Raw genomic sequence first — 12,787 nt, forward strand, 5'->3', positions numbered from 1 at the left:
AAAAAAACATGAGAGCGAGGAAAGAGAGTGTGCATGGATATATGTGTGACAGAGATAAAAAGAAATGTTGTAATGAACATTGTAGAAGGCACAGATATGCAGAGTATTTACCACTCAGAGCACATGCATGTTCACCCAACTTCATGCGCCAGTTTTTGTGTATCAACAAGTACACACTGTTCACACAGATTTCAGTCCCCTCCTTAATTTTGCTTCACTTTGAAGAAGCAGCAGCAGACACACACAATCATGAGTTTTCAGACAGTTTTAATAGCTGTGCTGCCACACAGTGGTGACACAGAAAAACACAGAACAGTAAATGTTAGTGCAGTCAAAAAAGGAATCCTTGTTTTGCTTTGTGCTTAATGTCTTTGAAATGATTCTGTGAGAAAATATCTATTTTACAGGAAGAACTGTGTGTGAATCTTCAAACGTCTAAAAATAACTCCTCTGATCCGAGGTAGAGTAAGACCATAAACTAAAGGATTATTAATGGGAGGAATTATCAGATACTCAAGAGATAAAACAACTATAACAACTGTATTTGCTTCATCAGGGTCGTATCGACTTAGGGAAAACTCGCAAAGAACTGAGATGCAGTAATTTACAAAAGTGACGATGTGAGGTAAACAGGTTTGAAAGGCCTTTCCTCTGACTTCAGACGAGCTTCTCCTGCACACAAGCAGGATGCGAAGGTATGTGTACAAGACAACAGACATTGAGAAGAGGACAGTTATCATCACTATTATCTGACCTGCTATGTTGCGCTGGGTGTTGTCTTCCTCACATGAAAGCTGAGCCAGAGGCCAGCCAGTGCAAAAAATCCTGTGTAGATTTTCTCCACACAGTTTTAGAGAGTTAAGATTTCTTGTAGAACTACCAATAAGAACTGCAGGATAGACCAAGGAAATAAGTATTAACAGCTTCACCCTCCTCATAGTCATCTTACTGTGGTAGTGCAATGGCTGACAAATAGCAACAAACCGATCATAGGCCATGACAGTTAGCAGAGTGAGCTCATGTCCGAGATATGTGAAAACCATATATGCCTGTGTGAAACAAGCTTGACGTGAGATGAAATGAGTGTCAGACACAATGTCCATCAGAAACCTGGGGAAGAAGCCGACTGAGCCGTACAGAGAGTTACAGCACAGACAGCAGATGAAAATATACATGGGCTGATGCAGAGACTTCTCCAGGCACACTGCTAGAATAATGACAACATTAACAAAGATTATAGTCAGGTAGATTAACAGGCAAAGAGTGAAGAACAAATATCTAAGGGGGCCGTAATCTGAGAACACAGTGAACTGAAAATAAACCGGATACAGGCTGATGTTTCCCTTCATGTCTAAATAACATCAGTGCCTTTGAAAATAAAAGGAAAGATAGGCTTGAATGTTAACTGTCCTTGTTGTAAATATCTAGAAATCCAACCTGGTAATACACAGGATAACTTTCAAATGTCCAGGAAAGCAAAAAAGGAACCCTCAAAATTGACACAGGCAAAAACATTTTTAAGTCACTTAATCCAAAAAGCAAAGAAAAAAAAATAGATTGAAATTCATGAAACACAAATGTTCAATTAGTGTCAATGTCTCAGATCAACAAACAAACAAACAGAGAACATCTTAGTATCTGAATCAGCAGTGGAAAAAAATACAGAGCAACTTCTCCACATCTAGTCAGGACTGAGGCAGCTGGTTCATTTTTATACTGTTATGCTGTTACACTGTGATGAGGGAAATGTTCCTCTGGGGCATGAAGTGACGTAATTTGTGCCACATACTATGTGTCCAAAGTTTGTTTTATGACAACAGGAACGTTTCCCAGGAAGTAGGCACCTGGGGTAGTGACATGTAAAGGTTGGTAACATTTTTACATTTAAAAGTCAGTTGTAGTGATTTGTTTTCTTAAAGTTTATTCAAAATTTTCAATTTCTTGACTTTATAATGTGTTTTTTTTTTTTGCTGCGTAGAGCAAGTCATTAATACCAGCCTCTTTATCAGGAACACCATGCTTGTACCAGGTTTGACCCCCTTTAGCTTTTAGAACCGCCTTAATCCTTTGTGGCATAGATTTAACAAGGTACTGGAAACTTTCTTCAGAGAGTTTGGTCCATATTGACATGATAGCATCACACAGTTGCTGCAGATTCATCGGCTGAACAAACATGATGAGAATCTCCTGTTACACCACATCCCAAAGGTGCTCTATTGGATTGAGATCTGGGGACTGTGGAGGCCATTTGAGTACAGGGAACTCATTGTCATGTTGAAGAAACCAGTCTGAGATGATTCCAGCTTTATGACATGGAGCGTTATCCTGCTGGAAGTAGCCATCAGAAGATGGGTACACTGTGCTCATAAAGGGATGGACATGGTCAGCAACAATACTCAGGTAGGCTGTGGACTTTAAACCATGCTCAGTTGGTACTAAGGGCCCAAAGTGAGCCAAGAAAATATCCCCCACACCATTACACCAGCAGCAGCAGCCTGAACCGTTGATACAAGGCAGGATGGATCCATGCTTTCATGTTGTTGAGGCCAAATTCTGACCCTACCATCTGAATGTGGAGCAGAAATCCAGACTCATCAGACCAGGCAACGTTTTTCCAATCTTCTATTGTCCAGTTTTGGTGTTGCTGTGTGAATTGTAGCCTCAGTTTCCTGTTCTTAGCTGACAGGAGGGTCACCCGGTGTGGTCTTCTGCTGCTGTAGCCCATCTGCCTCAAGGTTGGACGTGTTGTGTTCAGAGATGCTCTTCCGCAGACCTCGGTTATAACCAGTGGTTACTTGAGTTACTGTTGCCTTTCTATCAGCTCCAACCAGTCTGTCCATTCTCCTCTGACCTCTGGCATCAACAAGACATTTTGGCCCACAGAACTGCTGCTCACTGGATATTTTCTCTTTTTTTGGACCATTCTCTCTAAACCCTAGAGATGGTTGTGGGTTAAAATCCCAGTACATCAGCAGTTTCTGAAATACTCAGATCAGCCCGTCTGGCACCAACAAGCATGCCACGTTCAAAGTCCCTTAAATCACCTTTCTTCCCCATTCTGATGCTCACTTCGAACTGCAGCAGATCATTTTGACCATGTCTACATGCTTAAATGCATTGAGTTGCTGTCATGTGATTGGCTGATTAGAAATTTGGGTTAATGAGCAGTTGGACAGGTGTTCAATGCTGATGAATTGTGTTCATCTGTATTCACATCAGTATGATGTGACATTTCCTCTGCACAGTGACAGACACTGTCCTCCCCGCAGTCTATAGGACTCTTCGCAGAGCCTTCCTCGCTGTCTGTGTGGTGTTTCCATACCACACAGTGATGCCTGTGGTGAGGATGCTCTTTATCAGTCCCTTGTAGACCTGGGTGAGAGGGAGATGGCTCAGTCCAGCTTTCCTGAGCAGCCTGATGAATTAGAGCCTTTGTTGGGATCTTTTTACTGTGGCTGTGGTGTTGTGAGTCCAGTTGAGGGCAGATGTAACCTGCAGTCCCAGGAATCTGTAACTGTCTGACCTTTCAACCTGAGTTCCTTTCATGGTGAGAGGCTGAAGAGGGGAAGGCTTCTTCCCTGAATCCAGAATTATTTCTTTGGTTTTGTCCGTGTTGAGGTTGAGATTATTCTCCTCACCATTGATAAGAATGTTGTCTGTTTTGGTCCTGCACCCAGACTCATCCCTCTCCTTGATGAGTCCCAGGATGATGGTGTCATCGGCGTATTTGATGATGAAGGTATTATCCTGGGTGGAGACACAGTCATGGGTGGACAGGGTGAAGAGTTTGAGGCTAAGGCAGCAGCCCTGTGGGGATCCTGTGCTGACTGTCAGCTCTGCTGACACCAGTCCCCCATTCTGACCACCTGCGGTCTTTCTGTCAGGAAGTACAGAATCCAGTTGCAGGTGGAAGTTGGACCACGAGTTCTGCCAGTTTCTTAATAGGCGCCCTTGATCGGATGGTGTTCAAGGCAGAACTGTAGTCCAGGAAGAGCATCCTAAAATATGTTCTGCTGCTATCCAGGTGTTGCAGGGTGGGGTGCAGTGTTGATGCTACTGCGTTGTCCACCGATCGGTTGGGGCGGTAGGCAAGTTGTAGAGGGTTGGCAATGTTGGAGACTACGTGGTTGATATGTGTGAGAGCCTGTTTTTTCCGGTCACTTCAAGGCAACTGATGTGAGTGCCACTGGCCTGAAGCTGTTTAGGGTGGATATGTCTGGGCTCTTGAGGACTGGTATGATGGTGGAGGGTTTGCAAATGTGGGGGACGACAGACTAGGAAAATGATGGTTGAAGATGTCAGCATATACCCAGTTGTTCTCCACAGGCCTTCAAAACTTTGGGTAGAACTCTGATGGGGTCCTACTTGTGGAGGTTCACCCTCTTCAAAGCCTTCAGGATCTGTGTGAGTCACCTGAAAGGCAGTGTCAGTGGGGTCACAGGGAGTTTTTGAGGGTGTCTGTGATCAGTTTGTCAAATCTGGCATAGAAGGTGTTGAGGCTGTTTGAAAGGGTGGCATCTCAGGGGTCTGTGGTTGTTGTGGTTCTCCTGTAGTTTGTGACTGACTGGATTCCCTTCCACATGCTGCTTGTGTTGTGGTTGAGGTAGTAATATTCATTTTTTTGGAGTGAGCCCTCCAGTCTGCTCTGATGGACTTCTGCAGCTCATACCGGGCTCTCATACACTCCTTTTGGTCCCCAGCCTTGAATGCCTCCCACCACTTTTAAATTTTCTGTTTTATGTCTCTAATAAAACAGGGTTTTTGGTTGGGGAACGTCTGCACAGTTCTTGGGGGAGCACATATGGATGTACACCAGCTGATGTACTCACTCACAGTCTCTGTGGATGCCATTGGTGGCCTCTTTGAAAGTGCTCCAGTCTGTGACCTCCAAGCTGGCCTGCAGGCTGGCCTGTGCACAGTCACCCCCAGTGCGTTGTTTTGAGTCATTTGGTATCGGCTGGTTTGAGCTTGATTGCCAGATGGTCAGAATTTCCTAAATGAGGTCTTTGTTTGGCTGAGAACCTGATGTTGCTGTAGCAGTAATCCAGTATGTTATTTACCCTGGTGGGGGGGGAAATGAAATACTGGATTACTGCTACAGCAAACTGATACATTTTTGGCATATTTTTTCAGGTAGTTTACCGTTGTAAACGTCTCCCACAATAATGATGGCAGCATCAGGATACTTATTTTCATGCTTGTTGATCATGTCATGTAGCTCTTTAAGTCCAGCCTCCTCCTTGGCAGGGGGGGCGCTATACATGACACTCACAATGAGGAGGGGGGTTGAGTGTGTGTGTAAAGAACACAGCCTTGTGCACAGAACACAGGCCTTTGGATGATGGAAGGCCTCAAGATACACATGGAAGCCTGGTTGTCTTGCCAAGAATTAGACGAGAATGTGTGAGAGTGTGTTTGATTCAGGCAGTTTTAATAGCTGCGCTGCTGCCAAATCGTGACACAGGAGATGAGCGCTGAGTGTGTGAAGTGTCAAAGAAGGATTCAATGATTTGCATGGCACTAAATGTCTTTCTTTAAAAAGATTCTGTGAGGAAAAAAAATCTGTTTCACAGAAAGAACTTTATTTGTGAATCTTCAAACGTCTAAATATAACTCCTCTGATCCGAGGTAGAGTAAGACCATAAACAAAAGGGTTATTGATGGGAGGAATCAGGACTATCTCAAGCGATAAAACAACAATAACAACTGTATTTGCTTCACCAGGATTGTATCGACTTAGGTAAAAATCACAGAGAACCGAGACACAGTAACTTAAAAAAGTGACAATGTGAGGTAAACAGGTTTGAAAGGCCTTTCCTCTGACTTCAGACGAGCTTCTCCTGCACACAAGCAGGATGCGAAGGTACGTGAAAAAGCTAAAGAAAATAGCAGAGAGAGTGGTTGTTAATGTCATTGTCTGACCGGCTGTGTTGACCATAGATGAGTCCTTCTCACATGAAAGCAAAATCAGATCCCCGCCAGTGCAAATCATCCTGTTCATTGTATTTCCACAAAATGTGACAAAGTAAAACTTTTGAGTAAAAGCACCAATAAGAACTGCAGGAAATAACACAGACATAAATACTAACAGCTTCACCCTCCTTAAAGTCATTTTACTGTGATAGTGTAACGGCTGACAGATAGCAACAAAACGATCATAGGCCATGACAGTGAGAAAAGTGAGTTCTTGAACTAGATAGGTGGTAATAAAATATGTCTGGATGACACAGGCTTGAAATGAGATAAAATGAGTGTCAGACACAATGTCCATCAGAAACCTGGGGAAGAAGCCGACTGAGCTGTACAGAGAGTTAAAGGACAGACAGCAGATGAAAATATACATGGGCTGATGCAGAGACTTCTCCAGGCACACTGCTAGAATAATGACAACATTAACAAAGATTATAGTCAGGTAGGTTAACAGACTCAAGGTGAAGAACAGATATTTAAGGGGGCCATAATCTGAGAATACAGTGAACTGAAAATATATTGGATAAAGGCTGCTGTTCCTCCTCATGTCTGAATAACAGTGGTGCCTAAAGATGAGAAGTGAGAGTGAGGAGGGAAAGGTAAAGCCTTTATCACTTCCCCTTTAAACCCAAAAGCAATGTTCACTTGGAAATAACAGGAAAGATAAGCTTGCATAAAAGTGAACTGTCCTTGTTGCACATAACTAGAAATTCAACCTGGTAATACACAGCATTACTTTTGAATTTACAGTAAAGCAAAACAAAATGCTCAAAAATGAAACAGGGTTTCAAACATGCTTGTGTCACTAAATGCAAAAAGCAAAGATTTCTCATCGTGTAATGAAGAGAAAATACCAAGTGAACAAAGCTTAATAAAGGAAGCAGCTGCTGTGTGTATACACCTGCAGATGAGAAAAAAGCTTAGTTTAGAAACAGTTGAAACAGGTGAGAGACTAAACAGGCTTCTGGTTCATAAAGTGATTAGTGTTAAGCTCCAGCCTGGATGTGATCTATGAGAAATAGAAGCATTCAGATCGGCTGTGCTTGTTTAACATTTAAAACAACTTAAGAGACAAAAAACAACACACACAAAAGGTCAGACAGCAGATGAAAATATACATGGGCTGATGCAGAGACTTCTCCAGGTACACTGCTAGAATAATGACAACATTAACAAAGATTATAGTCAGGTAGGTTAACAGACTCAAGGTGAAGAACAGATATTTAAGGGGGCCATAATCTGAGAACACAGTGAACTGAAAATATATAGGATAAAGGCTGCTGTTCCTCCTCATGTCTGAGTAACAGTGGTGCCTAAAGATGAGAAGTGGGAGAGAGGAGGGAAAGGTAAAGCCCTGATCAACTTTCCTTTAAATTCTTAGTTAAACATTCCCTTGAAAATAACAGGAAAGATAAGCTTACATGAAAGTGAACTACCCTTGTTGGGCAGTTGTAGAAATTAAACCTGGTAATACACAGCATTACTTTTAAATTTCCAGCAATACAAAATGCTCAAAAATGAAACAGGGTTGTAAAAATGCTTGTGTCACCAGATGCAAAACACAAAGATTTTGCATTGTTCCATGAATAGAAATTACATGCCTGCAGGTAAACCAAAAAGCACAAAACTGAACAGATGAAAAAGGTGAGGGACTGAACGGGCTACTGATCACAAAGGGATTAGTGTTAAGCTCCAGTCTGGATGTGATCTGTAAGATAAACAAACATTAAGATAGGCTGTACTGGTTTCACATTCAAAACAACTTAAGAGACAAAAAACAACACACAAAAGGTCAGTGTCTCAAGAAAACCGGACAGAAATTTGAAAAACAAAAATGTTCAGTCAGGATGTTTCAAATCAACAGACAAACAGAGAGCATCTTAGTATCTGAATCAACAGTGGAAAAAATACAGAGCAACTTCCCCACATCCACTCAGGACTGAGGCAGCTGGTCCGTTTTTTTATTGTTGTGCTGTTACACTGTAACCAGGGAAATATAATCTGGGGCATGAAGTGATGTAATGTGTGCCACAAATTGCCAACATGTGTCCAAAGTTGCTTTTGGACAACAGGAACATTTCTCGAAAACTAAACACCTATGAGTAACCTCTTCTTTGATGACAGGAGCCAGGTTTAAAACTTGGTTCTTTTATATTATTGAACTTTCACACTTTTACTTTTACAATAATTTAACTTAGATTACATATAAAATACCAGCTGTAGCACAGGTGCATGCAGACACTGGGCAGACATCAGGCAATCTGGTCTTTGCTGGCTTTGATTGTGAGGGGAAGATAGTGACAAAAATCACCCCAATTATCCTGTAGTGTGTCTGTTTTGAAATGGAAATGTGTGAGTGTGTCTGTGTGTGAGCAGAAACCTATTAAATGTTGATCCAGAGAGAGAAATTAGTTTTTTTCCCATCTCATTTGGCCATGAGTGGCTCTAAATCACTGTTAAAACGAAGTGTAGGGTCAAGCATGTGTGGCAGAAATCCTAAGAGTCTTATGGGATGTAAAATGTGTAATAAACAAACACAAGGTAAGGCAGGAGGCTAAAGATGTTAGACCAGAGTTTTGAGAGAGAAAAAACATGAGATTGAGGAAAGAGAGTGTGCATGGATATTTGTGTTACAGAGAGAGAAAGAAATGTTGTGATGAACATTGTAGAAGGCACAGATATTCAGATTATTTACCACTCAGAGTACATGCATGTTCACCTAATTTCATGTGCCAGTTTTTGTATATCAGCAACTACAGTTTTCATAGATTTTAGTCCCCTACTTAACTTCACTTCATCATGATAAAGCCACAGCAGACACACACAATTATTGAGTTTTCAGACATTTTTAGTAGCTTTGCAGCCACCTAGTGGTAAAAAAGGGTTAACACAAATCAGCGGATGAGCAGTGAGTGTGTTAGCGCAGCCAAAAGAATTCCTGATTTGCTTTGTACTTTGCACTCATTCAGAAATGGAATTAAAAGTAATAATTTGAACTCAGTGTCAGCAGCATTGAGTAGTTATTTAGATTCCATAATTATGGAAAGTACCATTTAAACCAAATAAAAATACAATCTTAAAAGTCCTGCCCTTGAGAGCTACAGAGACTTAAAGCTTCATTGGGGAGATTTTATGTTGGTTGTATTCTGGAGCCCCCATCTGTAGTGTCTGTCTAGAATCCACGCAAATACTACAGAAAAGAAAAGACCAAAAAATTAGGCAGTGGCCTACAGAAGGCATCAACATACCCATGAAAGCCCGGCTGTCATGCCAAGATTTACATGTGAATGTGTGAGAGTGTAGAGTAAGAAAAGATAGTGTACACATACACGAACCGTCCACTTTGTTAGGCACACCTGTCCAACTGCTTGTTAACGCAAATTTCTAATCAGCCAATCACATGGCAGCAACTCAATGCATTTAAGCATGTAGACATGGTCAAGATGATCTGCTGCAGTTCAAAGTGAGCATCAGAATGGGGAAGAAAGGTGATTTAAGTGACTTTGAACATGGCATGGTTGTTGGTTCCAGATGGGCTGCTCTGAGTATTTCAGAAACTGCTGATGTACTGGGATTTTAATCCACAACCATCTCTAGGGTTTACAGAGAATGGCCCCAAAAAGAGAAAATATCCAGTGAGCAGCAGTTCTGTGGGCCAAAATGCCTTGTTGATGCCAGAGGTCAGAGGAGAATGGACAGACTGGTTGGAGCTGATAGAAAGGCAACAGTAACTCAAATAACCACTGGTTACAACCAAGGTCTGCAGAAGAGCATCTCTGAACACACAACACGTCCAACCTTGAGGCAGATGGGCTACAGCAGCAGAAGACCACACCGGGTGACCCTCCTGTCAGCTAAGAACAGGAAACTGAGGCTACAATTCACACAGCATCACCAAAACTGGACAAAAGAAAATTGGAAAAAAGTTGCCTGGGCTGATGAGTCTGGATTTCTGCTCCACATTCAGATGGTAGGGTCAGAATTTGGCCTCAACAACATGAAAGCATGGATCCATCCTGCCTTGTATCAACGGTTCAGGCTGCTGCTGCTGGTGTAATGGTGTGGGGGATATTTTCTTGGCTCACTTTGGACCCCTTAGTACCAACTGAGCATGGTTTAAAGTCCACAGCCTACCTGAGTATTGTTGCTGACCATGTCCATCCCTTTATGAGCACAGTGTACCCATCTTCTGATGGCTACTTCCAGCAGGATAACGCTCCATGTCATAAAGCTGGAATCATCTCAGACTGGTTTCTTGAACATGACAATGAGTTCCCTGTACTTAAATGTCCTCCACAGTCCCCAGATCCCAGTCCAGTAGAGCACTTTGAGGATGTGGTGGAACCGGAGATTCTCATCATGTATGTGTAGCCGACAAATCTGCAGCAACTGCTCTCATGTCAATATGGACCGAACTCTCTGAGGAATGTTTCCAGTACCTTGTTGAATCTATGCCATGAAGGAAGCTTCGCCCCAGGAGAGAACCTGGCCCTGATAGCATGTGCCCACGGCTCCTGAGGGCCTGTGCAACTGAATTGGGGGAGCCATAGCAGTCAGTCTTCAACCTCAGCCTACATCTAGGGTGAGTGCCCTCTCTCTGGAAAACAACCTGCATTGTCCAGGTTCCAAAAAAGAATCGACCTAGCGAGCTGAATGACTTCCGACCAGTAGCACTCACATCACATCTGATGAAGACTCTGGAGTGGCTACTCGTCAGACCACTCAGGCCTCAGGTTGAGCTTGCTCAGGATCTTATGCAGCTCATCTACCGTATGGAGGTTGGTGTGGAGGATGCCATCCTGTACCTTCTACATTGGGCCCACTTGCATCTGGATACTAGGGCAGGCACAGTAAGGATTCTGTTTCTAGACTTCTCAGGTGCCTTCAACACAATCCAGCCCCCCATGTTACAGGACAAACTGTTGTGGATGCAGGTGGATTCCCATTTGGTGTCTTGGATTGACAGCTACTTAACAGACAGACCCCAGAACGTACAGAAGAGTCTGACATCTTGGTCAGCAGCACAGGGACACCTCACAGGACCGTGCTGGCCCCTTTCCTGTTCACTCTGTACACCTCAGACTTCAGCTGAAACTCTGATTCCAGTCACATCCAGAAGTTTGCCAATGACACAGCCATTGTTGGATGCATCAGGGGTGAGGAAAAGTATCAAAGTCTGGTGAGGGACTTCATCAGATGGAGCCACACCAACCACCTGTAGCTCAACATCTTGAAAACCAAGGAGCTGGTGATAGACTTAAGGAAGTCCAGACCCCACCCTCAAGCACCGGCCATTGGTGGTCTAGTGAGGAGATTGTAAGAACCCACAAGTACCTCAGTGTTTGGCTGGATGACAAGCTGGACTGGACAAACAACACAGCTGTATAGGAAGGACCAAAGCAGAATGTATCCTCTCAGGAGACTGTGTTCCTTTAACATTTGCAGGAAACCCCTGTGGATGTTTTACCAGTTTGTGGTTGCCAGTGTGCTGTTTTACGCAGTAGTGTGCTGGGGAAAGTGCACACCACTCCAGACTGGACAAGCTGATCAGGCAGGCCGGCTCTGTGGTTGGCATGTAGCTAGACTGCCTGGTGACAGTAGCAGAGAAGAGGACTTTGAACACACTGTTGGCCATTCTGGACAACACCAGCCACCCTCTGCACACTGCCATCAGCAACCAGAAGAGCTTGTTAAGGGACTATGCTCCTCCCCAGATGTGGCACAAACAGACTCCAGAACATATCGTTTCACGTGCCATTAAACTGTATAGCTCCTTAGGTGAAGTAGCACTGAACTGACACCAACAAAACCACACTGTACTGTTGCACTACTCTAATTTATTCTCATTGTTCACTTAAATTTGTAAAGACTAAGGACTGATAAGGACAGAACTGCTGCTACTTGGATTCTTATTATAGCTGCTAACTCAGATCAATCTACCTACCCTCGTATTCTGAGATTCGAATTGCTGTTCTTATGTACAGCAACAGTATACTGTTTGTTTATTTCTTGCATTTTCATATTCATCTATCTTATTCTTGCACCTGTGTGCTCTTCTATCCCTTGGTGTTACCTGCAGCTGGAATCAGAATTTCCTGAGGGAACCTTCCCAAGGGATTAATGAAGTTCTTATCTATCTATCTATCTATCTATCTATCTATCTATCTATCTATCTATCTATCTATCTATCTATCTATCTATCTATCTATGTAGTTCTGAAGGCAAAAGGGGGTCCAACCCTGTATTAGCAAGGTGTACCTAATAAAGTGGCCGGTGAGTGTATATTTGCGTTAAAGAGAGAGGCATATGGAGTAAAAGTATATATATATATATGTATGTGTATATATATATATGGTTTTCAGTCAGACACTGCCATCATGAAATACAGAACAAAATGTTACTCAAACAAGGGAGCGAAGTGTGTCTTGGGTTGAACGGTTTGCCTTTTGGTTGATCCACATGTGAGTGCAGAAATTGAAGATTGAAGAGGCATGTCTGCCAGCAGTTGATGTTTGTGCCACTCAAAACGCATGCATGCACAGTTTTTGAACATAATAAAGCACGCACTGTGAATAGATTTCAGTCCCCTCCTTAACTTCACTTCACAATAATGGAGCAACAGACACATATAATCATTGAGTTTTCAGACAGTTTTAATAGCTTTGCTTTCACCCAGTGGGGAAACAGGAGAACACAGATCGTTAGATGAAGACTGAGTGTGTGAAGTGTCAAAGAAGGATTCAATGATATGCTTTGTACTTGATTTCTTTCTTTTCAAGATTCTGTAAGAAAAAAAAATCTGTTTACTGAAAGAACT

At 42.7% G+C, this 12,787-nt stretch overlaps 2 protein-coding genes across 2 annotated transcripts; both read right to left on the reverse strand.

Annotated features, from left to right (window-relative positions):
• Window positions 1-401: 401 nt before the first annotated feature.
• LOC141808636 (olfactory receptor 51E1-like) lies at window positions 402-1,474 on the reverse strand. Its single transcript, XM_074695309.1, has one exon. The coding sequence runs from the start codon at window positions 1,347-1,349 to the stop codon at window positions 402-404; it is 948 nt and encodes a 315-aa protein (XP_074551410.1). The 5' UTR covers window positions 1,350-1,474.
• Window positions 1,475-5,581: 4,107 nt separating this feature from the next.
• LOC141808760 (olfactory receptor 10H28-like) lies at window positions 5,582-6,517 on the reverse strand. The gene has a single exon (XM_074695463.1). The coding sequence runs from the start codon at window positions 6,515-6,517 to the stop codon at window positions 5,582-5,584; it is 936 nt and encodes a 311-aa protein (XP_074551564.1).
• Window positions 6,518-12,787: the final 6,270 nt, after the last annotated feature.

Source organism: Halichoeres trimaculatus, unplaced genomic scaffold, assembly GCF_033239565.1.
Source record: "Halichoeres trimaculatus isolate MK-OKI-2021-1 unplaced genomic scaffold, fHalTri1.1 fHalTri1_scaffold_19, whole genome shotgun sequence".
In the NCBI taxonomy this organism is placed as follows: Eukaryota; Metazoa; Chordata; class Actinopteri; order Labriformes; family Labridae; genus Halichoeres; species Halichoeres trimaculatus.

Bases quoted from the DNA above. Each gene is read 5' to 3' on its own strand.
- LOC141808636 (XM_074695309.1), bottom strand. From the start codon at position 1,349: ATGAAGGGAAACATCAGCCTGTATCCGGTTTATTTTCAGTTCACTGTG.
- LOC141808760 (XM_074695463.1), bottom strand. From the start codon at position 6,517: ATGAGGAGGAACAGCAGCCTTTATCCAATATATTTTCAGTTCACTGTA.